The sequence below is a fragment of the Chiloscyllium punctatum genome, chromosome 25 (assembly GCF_047496795.1).
Source record: "Chiloscyllium punctatum isolate Juve2018m chromosome 25, sChiPun1.3, whole genome shotgun sequence".
Classification (NCBI taxonomy): Eukaryota; Metazoa; Chordata; class Chondrichthyes; order Orectolobiformes; family Hemiscylliidae; genus Chiloscyllium; species Chiloscyllium punctatum.
Window position 1 is genome coordinate 41,047,798 of NC_092763.1, and position 14,491 is coordinate 41,062,288.

General features: G+C 42.6%; 1 protein-coding gene across 1 annotated transcript in view; it reads right to left on the reverse strand.

Annotated features, from left to right (window-relative positions):
• arhgap36 (Rho GTPase activating protein 36) overlaps positions 1 to 11,904 on the reverse strand; it is a 214,617-nt gene extending 202,713 nt beyond the window's left edge. Inside the window, exon 1 of the mRNA XM_072595113.1 lies at positions 11,871 to 11,904. Within this exon, the coding sequence (XP_072451214.1) occupies positions 11,871 to 11,873 (3 nt within the window). The 5' untranslated portion in view covers positions 11,874 to 11,904. The remainder of the gene's footprint in view (positions 1 to 11,870) is intronic.
• Between the last annotated feature and the right edge of the window lie 2,587 nt (positions 11,905 to 14,491).

Sequence of the window (14,491 nt, forward strand, 5' to 3'; positions counted from 1 at the left end):
TTATAATCCTTTCCAAAAGCTTTCCTACAACAGAAGTAAGGCTCACTGGTCTATAATTACCTGGATCATCTCTTACCGTCCTTATTGAACAAGGGCACAACATTTGCAATCCTTCCGTCTTCTGGTACTAAACCTGTAGACAATGACGACTCAAATATCAAAGCCAAAGGCTGTGCTATCTTCTCCGTAGCTTCCCAGAGAATCCTTGGATAAATTGCAACCAGCCAAGGGGACTTGTCTACTTACACTCTTTCCAGAACTGATAATACCTCTTCATAACTAACCTCGATCCTTTCTATTCTAATATCTCATATTTCATTCTTCTCCTCTATAATATTCTCCTTTTCCTGAGTGAAAACCGATAAGAAATGTTCGTTTAGCACCTCTCCGATCTCCACAGGGTCCACACTCAACTTCCCACATCTGTCTTTGACTGGCCCTATTCCTACCCTAGTCATCCTTTTATTCCTCACATACCTATAGAAAGCTTTAGGGTTTTCCTATTTGCTAAAGACTGCTCGTGTCCTCTCTTTGCTCTTCTTAACTCTCTTTAAATCCTTCCTAGCTGATCTGTAACTCTCAAACACCTCATCTGAACCATCTTGCCTCATCAACATGTAAGCCTCCTCCTTCCGCTTAACAAGAGATGCAATTTCTGTAGTAAACCACAGTTCCCTTACGTTATCACTTCCTCCCTGCCTGACAGGGACATACTTATCAAGGACACACAATATCCGTTCCTTAAACCAGCTCCACATTTCCATTGTCTACATACCCTGCATTTTGCTGCCCCATTCTATGCATCCTAATTCTTGCCTAATCGCATTATAATTGGCCTTGCCCCATCGATAACTCTTGACCTATGGCATGTACCTATCCCTTACCATTTCTAAACTAAATGTAACCTGAATTATGGTCACTCTCTCTAAGAGAACAACTCTTAGTTGTTCACCTACAACTAAATCAAACACCTGGCCTGGTTCATTACCAATAGTAGATCCAGTGTGGCCTCTCCTCTTGCCGGACCTTTGACATACTGTGTCAGGAAGCCCTCCTGTACACATTGGACAAAAACTGATCCATCCAAAGTACTAGAGTTATAGCATTTCCAATCAATGTTGGGGAAGTTAAAGTCCCCCATAATGACCACCCTGTTTCTTTCACTCCTACCCAGAATAATTTTGCCAATCCTCTCTTCCACCTCCCTGGAACTCTGCGGAGGCTTATAAAAATCTCCAAGCAGTGTGACCTCTCCTCTCCTGTTTCTAACCTCAGCCCACATTACATCAGTAGATGAGTCCTCATCAAAAGTTCTCTCAGCCACCGTTATACTATCCTTGACTAACAAGGCCACACCTCCCCTCTTTTACCGCCTTGCCTGTTCTTAATGAAAGATCTAAAACCTGGAACCTGCAACATCCATTCCTCACCCTGCTCTATCCATGTCACTGAAATGGCCACAACATCGAATTCCCAGGTACCTATCCATGCTGCAAGCTCACCTACCTTATTTCGGATACTTCTGGCATCGAAGTAGACACACTTCAAACCAGCTTGCTGTCTGCTAGCACATTCCTGTGACCGTGAAATCTTGTCCTCCAAACTCTCATCCTCCTGTGCACTGCAACTACACCTCAGGTTTCCATCACCCTGCTGAGCTAGTTTAAATCCACCCGAATAGAACCAGCAAATTTGTCGCCCAGGATATTAATACCCCTCTGGTTCAAGTGAAGACAATCCTGTTTGTAGAAGTCCCACCTTCCCCAGAATGAGCCCCAATTATCCAAATACCTGAAACCCACCCTCCTGCACCATCCTTGCAGCCACGCGTTCAGCTGATATCTCTCCCTATTTCTTGCCTCGCTATAAAGTGGCATGGGTAACAAACCAGAGATAACAATTCTGTTTGTTCTAGCTCTCAGCTTCCACCCTAGCTACCTGAAATCCTGCCTTATATCCCTATCCCTCTTTTTACTTATGTCACTAGTACCTACGTGGACCATGACTTGGGGCTGGTCACCCTCTTCCTTCAGGACCACAAAGAGACAATCTGAGACATCACGGAACCTGGCACCTAGTTATGTGAACAAACAAGTTATTGAAATCAGCCAAACAGATTTTTTTCTCTCTCTGCACACTAATACCAGCAGGCAAGTTTCTTTCTAATTTTTAAAAGGAAGATGATTTAAATAATATCACAGTTTCAAACTTTTCCAGACCTCATCTGTCTTCAAGAGCATGATTGTGCAATAAGATCTCAATTGCAGTGAGAATGAGATCTGATTAAATGGCCTGCTCTGTTCACATTTCCCACAGGTGAGTGATCTCCCACCTCCAATCATTCTATTCTACTCAACCCGATTGCCAAATTGGTTTCTGCCTTCCAAGAAACAGAGAGATTCCAAATCTGATGTATGTACACCATTTTGAATATGTTGTGGACTTTATGACTCCTCCAAATGCAGGCTGTTAACACTGTATTTCCCTCTTCACAAATGCTTCCCTGAACAATGAAGGTATATTCTGTTCTTATTTGTAGCATTTGCCGTATTTAACTTCATCCAAACTCGCTCTTCATTCTATAACCGTAGCCAACATGTTGTGCAGTCCCTTCATAAATAAGCCCAAGGGAATATTTTGGTACTCCTTCTCCACTCTTGGAGGAATGCACTTCTTGTGCACTTTGTACTAAAGATGGCCCTAAGTAGGAATGGAAGATAATTTCTAAATTTTAAAAAGATAGACTAATTGGTGCAGTGCAAGGGAAGATATGCATCTTAGTTGCGCAATTCTCATGTACAATCTTTGCCAAAGCGCACGCCCAAGCCAAGAATTCCAAGAAACTGAACAATTTCCTGTTAAAACCCTTAGGAAATTCCCTCTCAGAACTTCAGAATTCAACCATGTTTGAGGTAGATATAAGGTCAGATTTCTGTTATGGTGTAATAATTTATTTTCCCTTTTGCGAAACGAATTTTAAAGAAAAGGCATTTTATAAACGAGTTGGGTTTTCGACGGTTCTGAATCAATTTACTGTCAATGTAAGGAGGCAGCACCATCACGAGACAGAGGGATTGTTGCTTATGGCCAGCCGCCCTCTGCTCTCTAAGCAATGAGTTTTTACTGACTATTCAACTGCATTGGGCATCATAGATAAGCTTGATTGTTTCCTCATCTGATCTGAAACCTCAGCACCACAAGTGCACTTGTCACCAACTATCATTGCAAAGGGATGGGGATTCAGAACATTGGCCAAGTAATTGGTTATGTAAAAAATAGACAACATTGTTACGACCAAACATGGCAGAATGTAGGCATAATAGTTTTCTTCCAGTGCTGTGGTGTTCTTTAGCTTGTAGAAAGCAAGAACAAAGTTATGCAGGATTGTTAGAGAAAGAAATGAAAGGAATAAAACATAGACGGTGACAGAAAATTCAAGGTATGAAGGGAAAGGGGAAGAAAAGCAAGCAAGCAAGAGTAAGCAAGAAAATGAAAAAGGACAAAAGTAAAAGGGACAGATGAGCAGTGAGAATGAGGAAAAGGAACAAAAAGAAATAAATTGAATAAAGAATAAAGGCAATGAATGAATTGTGCAGAGAAAGGAAGAAAGTGAAGGAATTGCAATTGACAAGAAAAAAGCAAGTGAAACAGTCGAAGAGAAATGCAAGTGGAACTGTAAGAACCACAATTGGAAAGTGTTGTAAGTGCCATGGTGACTCATGTGATATAATGGTCTGAAAGGGTTAATGCTGAAGAATGCCTCAAGCACCACCCAGCAGGGTGATGTCGTACAGACTTGGTGGAAGAAAAAGTTAGGAATTCAAAGAGGTAAGACCAACCATCTGAGGCTCCCTCATAGAGATATTATTACAGAGACTATCAGTGTAATTTGTAGTTTTCAACATGCAATACATTTTGAAGTATCTCTTCTTGTCTGATTGCCAAAATGATTTCCTTTGACCACACTAGTCCAAGTAGGCTTTGTTAATCCTAATTAGGAAAGTGAATGTGGCAGCATATCTACCATGCTACAGGAGCAGTGGTGAGGATTCAACTTAGAATGGAAAATATGATCGAACCTGAATCTGCTGAAAACACTACACAGACTGACTTAAATGATTACATGTACATGGCCCACAGTGCAAAATGGATGAATATACCCCTAATATAGTTATGGAATTTTGACTTAAAAGCTCCACGTATTTAACAGAAAAGGAGGTCATTAGAAACCATTTAGTGCTTGTAGAAACATTTCTGAATCATGAATGTTCAATTTGGCAGAATATTCAGTCAAGCACATTCAGTGCCAATAATTAAACTGTTCAGTGAAAAGTAGGCATCGTCAACAGCTGAAGCAGACTTTACAGTCAGCATACCCTAAAAGGATTGATTGTATCAGTAAGTGAAGTGTCAGTAAGTCAGTTGATTATTCAGACTCAGATTAAGCAGAAAAATGTCATTCCAGCAGTGGATTTCCAGCTCACAAATTTGTAAATGTAAATATACCAGCTTTCAGACCAACAATGGCAGCATTGTCTACTTTTCCTTATACTTTCATTACTATTACTTCCTTCATTGACTGATTATGTTCTGAATATCAGATCAGTTGACGCAAGTAAGTTGATTCATTGGAAGTAAGCGTTACGTTTTATAGTTCGGGCAGATCATTGTCTGGTTGCATGATGAACAAAAACAATAATCATGTACACATTCACCTCTTGGCCCTTAAGGAAACTAAAAGGAAACCAAATTGTGACTTCTAGCTCTGACTGTAATTCCCAGTTGGTCTGGCTGGAAGGAGAAACGAATGTCTCACAGAATGCAGTATACTTTTAAGAGACACACTCATGATATCATTATTGTATCATAGCATATGAGCTAAAGGCATAATGGTCAGACTTTATTTTAACTGGGGCCATTCGAAACATGACATGCTAATGACAATGTACTACTGTTTGTGACCAAATAGCTGAACAAACCAGATACTGAAGTGCTTGTGATTATAATAAGAACATAAGCAGCATCTGTTGAACCCTCCAGTGCTACATTACCCATGTCTAATTCTTATGTTAGCTTCTGCAACATAAGTATTGAGATATCAGGTAAAACTACCCTGTTGGAAGCAAAATGCACACATCACTGTCCAGGCTTCAAGTTGAATTGTCAGTTTAGGATTTGATGGAACAAGTTAGACCAAGATCAGAAAAATAAAGTGGTTAACTCCCTTATCCATTATAACTAGGGCAGTCAGTCATCTGGTTTTGCAGTAAACATTCCAGTTTTTAAATGGTCTTGCCACTGTCTGGCACTGAATCTCTTCACATTCAATACTTTGATGCTTAGTTCATTTACTATAGTCAAGCAAATACCATGTACTGTATTCTTTTTCCAGTTACAGAATTCCTTAATCTCTATCACTGTTGGTTTACTGAGCTTTCACCCTCAATCACAACTGAACATGACAGCACTTTTTTAAAAATACTAAGAACATGGGAGAAGGAGTAGGCCATTTGGGCCCTGTCAGGCCTACAATAAGATCATGGCTGAGCTGGTGGTCATCTCGGCTCCACTTTCCTGTCCACACTCCTGATTCACTTATCTGTAAATACACATAAATTCTGTTTTCTCTCAATAGTAAAAATATCACTGTCCACATATGACCAATTAAATCTTCTGCCACTGCATGTGAAATAACTCCACAGAGGATGGTATCCCTTCACCAAGCCACCCTTTATTTACACGTGCATGGTACTTGACACTGTTCTGGTTTTCTCAGAGCCAGCTCTCAATGTGAACAGAACTCCTGACACTCCTGTTTCAGTCAGCCAGATTTAAAGCCCCAATCAGGGAACTCCTACTCTGAGGTCCAGCTGGCTGACCTCATTACAATCCCTCCACATCCAGGGATGGAGACCTGCTCTATTTCTTGAAGCCTCTCCGTGGGTGTTTTTGCACCATGTCCAGTTCCTCTGACTCAGTCTGACACGCTGCCCGTATCCGAGACCGTCATCTGCCTCTTGGCCCTGGAGGATATCTGAAGAAAATCCTCTTCTTCAGGTGGTGAAGACATGAAGGCTGTGACATTCACCATGTCCATCTCAGATTCCAAGGTTTCTTTTCCCCGAAAACGGAAGGGGAGAATCCATGGGTTCTTAGTGTTTCTAGCTGGTCTCAGAGGCTGGGTATACTTGCAAGTTTGCAGCTTTCATATAGTCCACATGCTTGTCAGGACCACCCCATCTACTTGAATGTTGTACCTCTCAGGATTTGACCTCACATCGATTTTGCCTCTTATCCTTGCAATTCCTGCAGTGGCAGGGGAAGGTGCCAGGATGGTAGGGTGGGTTGTCAGGGGGCGTGGACCTGACCAGGTAGTCACGGAGGGAACGGTCTTTGAGGAAGTTGGAAAGGGATGGGGAGGGAAATATATCCCTGGTGGGGGGGTCCGTTTGGAGGTGGCGGAAATGTCCGCGGATGATTTGATTTATGCGAAGGTTGGTAGGGTGGAAGGTGAGCACCAGGGGCGTTCTGTCATTGTTACGGTTGGAGGGGTGTGGTCTGAGGGCGGAGGTGTGGGATGTGGACGAGATGCATTGGAGGGCATGTTTAAGGGAAATTGTGATCTCTAAAGAAGGAGGCCATCTGGTGTGTTCTGTGGTGGAACTCGTCCTCCTGGGAACAGATACGGCGGAGGCGGAGGAATTGGGAATATGGGATGGCAGGAGGTAGGGTGGGAAGAGGTGTAATCCAGGTAGCTGTGGGAGTCGGTGAGTTTGTACAAAAACATCGGTGTCAAGTCGGTCGTCATTAATGGAGATGGAGAGGTCCAGGAAGGGGAGGGAGGTGTCAGAGATGGTGCAGGTAAATTTAAGGTCAGGATGGAATGTGTTGGTGAAGTTGATGAATTGCTCAACCTCTTCGCGGAAGCACGAGGTGGCACCAATGCAGTCATCAATGTAGCAGAGGAAGAGGTGGGGACTGGTGCCGGTGTAACTACGGAAGATCGACTGTTCTACGTAGCCAACAAAGAGACAGGCATAGCTGGGGCTCATACAGGTGCCCATGGCTACCCCTTTGGTATGGAGGAAGTGGAGGATTCGAAGGAGAAGGGTACTTTTTGGGACATCGGGAGAGGAAGAAACGGAGAGCTTGGAGACCCTGGTCATGGCGGATGGAGGTGTAGAGGGATTGGATATCCATGGTGAAGATGAGGCTTTGCGGGCTGGGGAAACGGAAGTCCTGGAGGAGGTGGAGGGTGTGGGTGGTTCTCGAATGTATGTGGGGAGTTCTTGGACTAGGGGGGATAGGACAGTGTCAAGGTAGGTAGAGATGAGTTCAGTGGGGCAGGAGCATGCTGAGACAATGGGTCGGCCAGGGTGGTCAGCCTGTGGATCTTGGGAAGGAGGTAGAACTGGGCAGTGTGGGGTTCCCGGACTGAGGTTGGAAGCTGTGGGTGGGAGATCTCCTGAGGTGATGAGGTTCTGTATGGTCTGGGAGATGATGGTTTGGTGTTGGGGGGTGGGGTCATGGTCGAGGGGGCGGTAGGAAGATGTGCCCTCGAGTTGGCATTTAGCTTCAGTGGTGTAGAGGTCAGTGCGCCAGACTACCACTGCGCCCCCTTTATCTGCTGGCTTGATGGTGAGGTCGGGATTGGAGCAGAGGGAGTGGACGGCTGCGTGTTGTGAGGGTGAGAGGTTGGAGCGGGGGTAGACAGATTGAAGTGGTTAATGTCACAGTGGCAGTTGGAAATGAAGAGAAAGTCCATTCAAAGTAATCTAAGCCCGAGACCAACTAAAATGAGCGCTGGGGCAAAGGAACCTGGGTTTGGATGTATAAATCAGCAGGGCAGATTAATAAAGTAGTTAATGAAAGGTTCTGAGGCCTTGGGCTTAATAAACAGGATTCCTGATGAATGGCTTTTGCCCGAAACATCGATTTCCTGCTCCTCGGATGCTGCCTGACCTGATGTGCTTTTCCAGCACCACTCTGGTCTAAACTCTAGTTCCAGCATCTGCAGTCCTCACTTTAGCCTTGTGTTCAGTTTTGGCAACCCACTTTCTTCGTTGACAGTTCCTCAGGATCGAGGATGACTTGCTTCCCCTTTGGATTATGGATGGGTTTTGTGGTGGCTGAATATTCCATTCCTGGAGCCACCGACTCTGCAATAGGTGAGGCAGGTGGTGTTTGAGGAAGGAGGTGGGTTTGACCCACTGGATTCGGCACACTCCTTCCATCACTTACACTTGGCCTCCATGTGTTCCATTCAGTGATACTCAAAGTGGTTGATGCCTTTCAAGATACTTCTTCTCCAGTTTGTCTTCTAGGACAAGTGTTATATTTGCAGTTCATTGGAACTATTCATAGAACGCAAGGCAGGTGGGTGGTAAACTTGAACAGAGAATCTTTTATTGTGCATCCTGTCTGCTCCAGTGGGTTTTAAACTGCCTCCCCTAGCTCCTGCTCTGGTCACCTGACAGCTGTCTCTTAAAAGGGGTATCACACACCCAACTACATAACTACAAGCAATTCCCACATATCAGTGGAGATGCTGCATTTGTTTAGGAAGGTTTTAAGCATGCCCTTGGAGCATCTCCTCTGCACTCCTAGTGACCACATACCATTACAGACCCCAGAGGAGAGCACTAGTTTGGAAAATTTTGTGCCAAGCATACAGACAATGTCGCTCTGCCATCGCGGCTGATCATGTGACCAGTATTCTGACATGAGGGATATTGGTAAAAACAAGGACTGCAGATGCTGGAGACCAGAGTCTAGATTAGAGTGGTGCTGGAAAAGCACAGCAGGTCAGGCAGCATCCAAGGAGCAGGAAAATCGACGTTCCGGGCAAAAGCCCTTCATCAGAAATAGAGGCAGGGTGCCTGCAGGGTGGAGAGATAAATGAGAGGGGGGTGGGGGTGGGGAGAAAGTATCATAGAATACAATAGGTGAATGGGGGTGGGGATGGAGGTGATAGGTCAGAGAGGAGGGTGGAGCAGATAGGTGGAAAGGAAGATTGGCAGGTAGGACAGGTCATGAGGATGGTGCTGAGCTGGAAGGTTGGAACTGGGGTGAGGTAGAGGAAGGGGAAATGAGGAAACTGGTGAAATCCACATTGATACCCAGGGGTTGAAATGTTCCAAGGTGGAAGATGAGACGTTCTTTCTCCAGGCATTGGGTGGTGAGGGAGCGGCGGTGAAGGAGGCCCAGGACCTCCATGTCCTCGGCAGAGTGGGAGGGGGAGTTGAAATGTTGGGCCACAGGGCAGTGGGTTTGATTGGTGTGGGTGTCCCGGAGATGCTTCCTAAAGCACTCTGCTAGGAGCTGTCCAGTCTCCCCAGCGTAGAGGAGACCGCATCGGGAGCAACGGATACAATAAATGACATTGGTGAACTGTGCAGGTAAAACTTTGATGGATGTAGAAGGCTCCTTTGGGGCCTTGGATAGAGGTGAGGGAGGAGGTGTGGGTGCAGGTTTTGCAATTCCTGCAGAGGCAGGGGAAGATGCCAGGATGGGAGGGTGGGTTGTTGGGGGGTGTGGACCTGACTAGGTAGTCACGGAGGGAACGGTCTTTGCCGAAAGCGGAAAGGGGTGGGGAGGGAAATATATCCCTGGTGGTGGGGTCCGTTTGGAGGTAGCGGAAATGATAGCTGAGGGAGGGAATGTAGACGAATCCAATTAATATCACCTTACTTCGTTTTTATTTAGTTCAATGCTCCTCCTCATTCCAGGGGGCTGGCCCACCCAAACATCAACCCGTCAAACCTCTTATAAACTTGGAACAACTAGTCAATTCTCATTCCCCTTTTAGTGCAACATGAAGTGGAAGTTGGGTGTCAGTGTGTTAAAAATCACACGTAAACTTTAAAATAAGAATGTGAAGGATAAAGCATTAATGCAACTCTACCCACACAGTGCTCTCTCCTAGATTGCATAATCAGTACTTTGTTGGCTACAAGACATGAACAAAATGTTCAATATTTGGCACTTCATTTGTGCAGGCACCTGAAATTTACTTCAGCTCAGGTGACATTTCATTATTAGCAGACATCATGTTACAGGCTAACAAGGGATCATATATATCAAATGATTCCAGTATTAAATAATTTGGAAACAGAGTATGTGCATGAGTCAAACATTCTCCACCCTGTTCTTTCAATTTCTTCCAGGGCCCAAGTACAAAAGGGTTGCTGCAACCTTCCAACATTAAAGATATATTTATTTCTCTTTTTCTAAGTTATCTTAATAGAGTCAGGGGTAACAAGATGGTCCTTGTGACTCCACAAATCCACTGAGGTTCTCAACCAGTCAACACTTGCTGTCTTCCCTTATCTTCTCTGAGTGTAGTAGCAAGACCATGTTCATTACTCTTAATTCCTACCTGATGTGCACTGCTGGCTACACAATTGACCTCTATGGGACCAAAGGAAATTGACTGATGCCCATCTCAGGTCTCTAGCATCTGAGGCACACTGTGATACCCCCACTTGAGACCTGAAAATAGACCCAGAAAAGATTCTTGCCATCCTTTCACTACCATACAATTCACTTCAAACCCTCTGCGTAAAGAAGAAATTTTGATGAGATTTAACTGAAAAATATTAAAAACCGAGAAAGAACAAAGATTTATTTTATTTTAATCACTCATTTTCATGATGTTAATTTAAATGTGGTCAATTGTGTCATTATTGTTCCATAATGAGGCAACTAAATTAGTACAAATGCAGTAAATATGTGATTCCCTTTGGTTTGGGGGCCAGATCTCCCGACATCAATTCTCCATGGTTTTGAAGAAGACATTCACAAAATTGTTCAAGATCTCTTTGGGAGGTATGGCATGTTGTAAGTGATGGCCTAACCTACATGTAGCATAAGGTTTAGAAATGTTTTAATGTAAAACCCAACGCTATAGATATAAGAGAGAAAACTAATGGAGGACACGTCTCAAAATTTTGTGTCAAAGATTTCATATCCATTCAACAAAATGATTCAGGAAATTGGAGTTAATACAGGACATAATGGAGCAGAAGTTTGTGCCATATAAATGAGGAAGTCTGTACTCTCAGTGCTAGTAGCAGCTCATCAAATGGCCTCCCCAGAAGAATTGATATAGGTCTGCAAAATAAAGATGTTTCCGATGTATCCAAAGTTAATTAAGGATAATCGGTTTACTTCTTCTGTACATTTTCATTAAAAAAGGGTTTTAGCCTAATTTGTAATTGAAATCCTACATGCATCAATGCAGCACCACCCAATTTCATTGTCAAACAGTTTCCATAGAATTAATGCAAAAACTAATAGTCATGCTCACAGTGATCTTTCCTCCTGTCCCATGAAAATGGTAACTCTCGACCACAATCATGGGGTTTGAATTGACAAGAGAATGCTTTCAAATACCAATTATAATTGATGTATAAATTAATACTCCATCCATAAAAGTCTAAAAACATTGGGCTTTGGGTGTGAATGCAGTTCTCAAAACTTGAATTGAACACATTTGCAAATTTTCTCCCAATTTACCAATTCATGATTTGACCTATTTTAAATTGCAGAGCAACTCTAAGCTTGCTATCAAATTGCACATTTTGCGAATCCAAAACCTTGAAGCTAAAGCAAAACACATCTTATTCCTGTTACAGATCATGAGTTACTTCATTATCTCAGCAAATCACTACACTAGACTGTTTACATGAAGCACGCCAAATTAATAACTCACTAAATTGCAAAGTTATCAGTAATTCAGAGTTATTAATTCAAAAATTTGAAAAGCATGAAGCTAGATGTATTCTATATCACTGATGTGGTACTGTTAGATCGCAAGATTAGAAGAAAGATTTTGCACAGACTGTTAAAAAAAATTAGTTTTGACTCACCATGTAATATAATGGATTGTCAAAAAATACTGAATCATCCATTTTTATGCTGCAGTTCACAGGAATCAGAAAGGATAATCCGTTGCTCAGTCCACAGCAAGAACTGTGTCAAATAAATATGACATAAGAAAATAGCGAAGTATTATCTTTGCTTTCTTCACATTTTCTCATGCAGCAGTTGTATCTGAATTTTGGTCTAGTGGCACCATTCAGTTTCTCTTGTCTGGGTGTTTGTTAACTGCCTGGGCTGCTGCTGACTCAAACAACAGGAGGCAGAGAGCTCACAGCACAGAGAGAGAGAGAGAGAGAGCACCCTTCTGGAAGGCATTTTCCTACAGTAACAATGAATGTCACGCTTCAGACAAGAGACAGAAGCTGGAGGTGTGCAAATAGCAGTCAGACTTAGAAATCCTCAGAAGCCTGAAGACAGCAGTCATTAACTTTGTAGTAGTGTTTACGAAAGAGGAAGGAAGTTCAGAAATGCAGTTTCCTACAGCTTAATTATTGTAAAAGAGCTCATTTTTAAGCAGCTAAGGAATGCATTATGCAATACATAGTGTTACAGTTAATTTACATAATTGGACATTTTAAGTTAAGGTCATAACTTTTAAAAGCGGTTTCAAAATTTGCTATCTTCACTTGGAAGTAGTTCCTTGTGCCAGTTACTGCTGACCCCACCTCCATTCCTGAAGAAGCATTACACCTAAATCGTCAGACTTCTCCACCTACTGATGCTGCCTGGCTTACAGTGCTCGTCCAGCTTCCTGCCTGTCTACCTTAGATACCAGTTGCTGTCTGACAGTTTGCCTGCGTTGTTTTTCATATGTCTAAATAATGACTATCAAGGAGATATTCATTCAGGCATCTCAGAGTGGAACATGACGTACAAATAAAAAAAGTCTTATGTCCATGCAATTTCTGTAACTTGCAATTTGAAATGTTTTGCTGTTGTGCTCCATACCTAACATTGAACATGCTTTGTGAATATTAAAGCTATAACAGCAATATAGCAGTATTGGGACAAGTTGACTTTGTTGCAAAATCAGTTATATTCAAGTTGAATGGGTTGTAATGTTTTTATTTAGACATTTTAGGAATAATTATATTTTTGGTGAAAACATTCAGCCACAGGAATATCATAGCAAGGTAACTTTTAGTATGTTATACTCCTCCAAAGACCAGTTAGTCGATAAACAGAGAGTCATAAAATTAGGCATAATGCAATAGATATCTTCACCTGCCAACCACTTGCTGACCTGACCCTTTTGCTGTCTTTAAACCAGAAAACAGAGGACAGCCCTAGGTTTGAAAACTGCAATGGTCCCATTTCTGAGGTCATGGCCAGAAATGAGGTGATTACTGACTTATATAGAAACACTCACCCCTCCCCACCCACACCACCCCCGTCCCCCCACCACCACCCCCCACCCACCACCACCACCACCCCACCCCACCCAGAAGATCACTAACACGGGGGTAAAAGAAAGAACAAACACAGGGTTCTGAAACTGATTGTAGTGTTCAATTAGCTCAGCATCGAGCAGAGATTAAACTAGAATCTTGGTTTCTATGGTGGGATATATTAGCTGCCAGTGTGGGTAGATATTAGTCCAAATCTCTGGGGCAAGAAAGTACAGTTTTTGGGAACTGACAGAAAGCTGCAAATTTCCACATTTAATACAAACATGTTAGTAGCAAGCACAAACCCACCATGGGGCAGGCAGGTCTGCAATTAACATGTGCTAAAGGGCAAATGAGTACATTTTTAAGGCTGAATCTGTTCTTAAATGTCAGTACATAGGTTTCCAGGGATTCCTGAGACGTGCCAGGTCAGAAAAAGTAAGATGATACCAGGAATTGACAGGGTACAGTAATTGGCAAGCTGGAAGTCTTTAAATACTGTCATCAGCTTACGTTATTAAAATGCTTTTGTTTACAACAATTCTGAATTTTTTTATATACTTCTGGAGGCGATTTCCTCATCTTGGGAAGCTATTTCTGCTACCTTAGAGTTCTCTGCCATTTGCTGTAACAGCAACATGTTAGAAGAATGAAGTTTTTAACTAAATCATATTCAAATGAAGATGTTTTAAAATCATACGATTTGATACAAGTAACGAGATTTCAATCTGATTTCTGCTTCTATATTAGGCAAACAGCAACGTACAGGGATGGCAACACGAGTAATAAATATTTACTCACTTTGACAATGCTAGATTAAAACAGCTAATTTTCAATTCTTTTTTAACCTTAACTAATAACCTGTTCCTACAGTTTATAAATATATAAGGACACAAATATTTGCATACTGAACAATAGCACACAAACTAATTAGTAAGTTAGGGCTGTGACCATGCAGATTGCTGCAGGAGGGAGGGGGTTGGGAAGTCTCTTTCTTTACAGCGTAAAACATGCTATTGTTGGAGCTGATAGTCAGTGCCAGGGGAATTGCAAGGATTTTACAGGGTTTTTTAGTCATTCCCCACAGGCATGTGTAAGAGTAATAGGTGCACTTGGTGAACCAACAGCCTTGTGCTCACTGTAAACTTGTGAAACAATGGTACGAGTAAAACTTCTGCAGTTATGATTACGGATTAATTTTACATGAGAAAGGAGAGTAT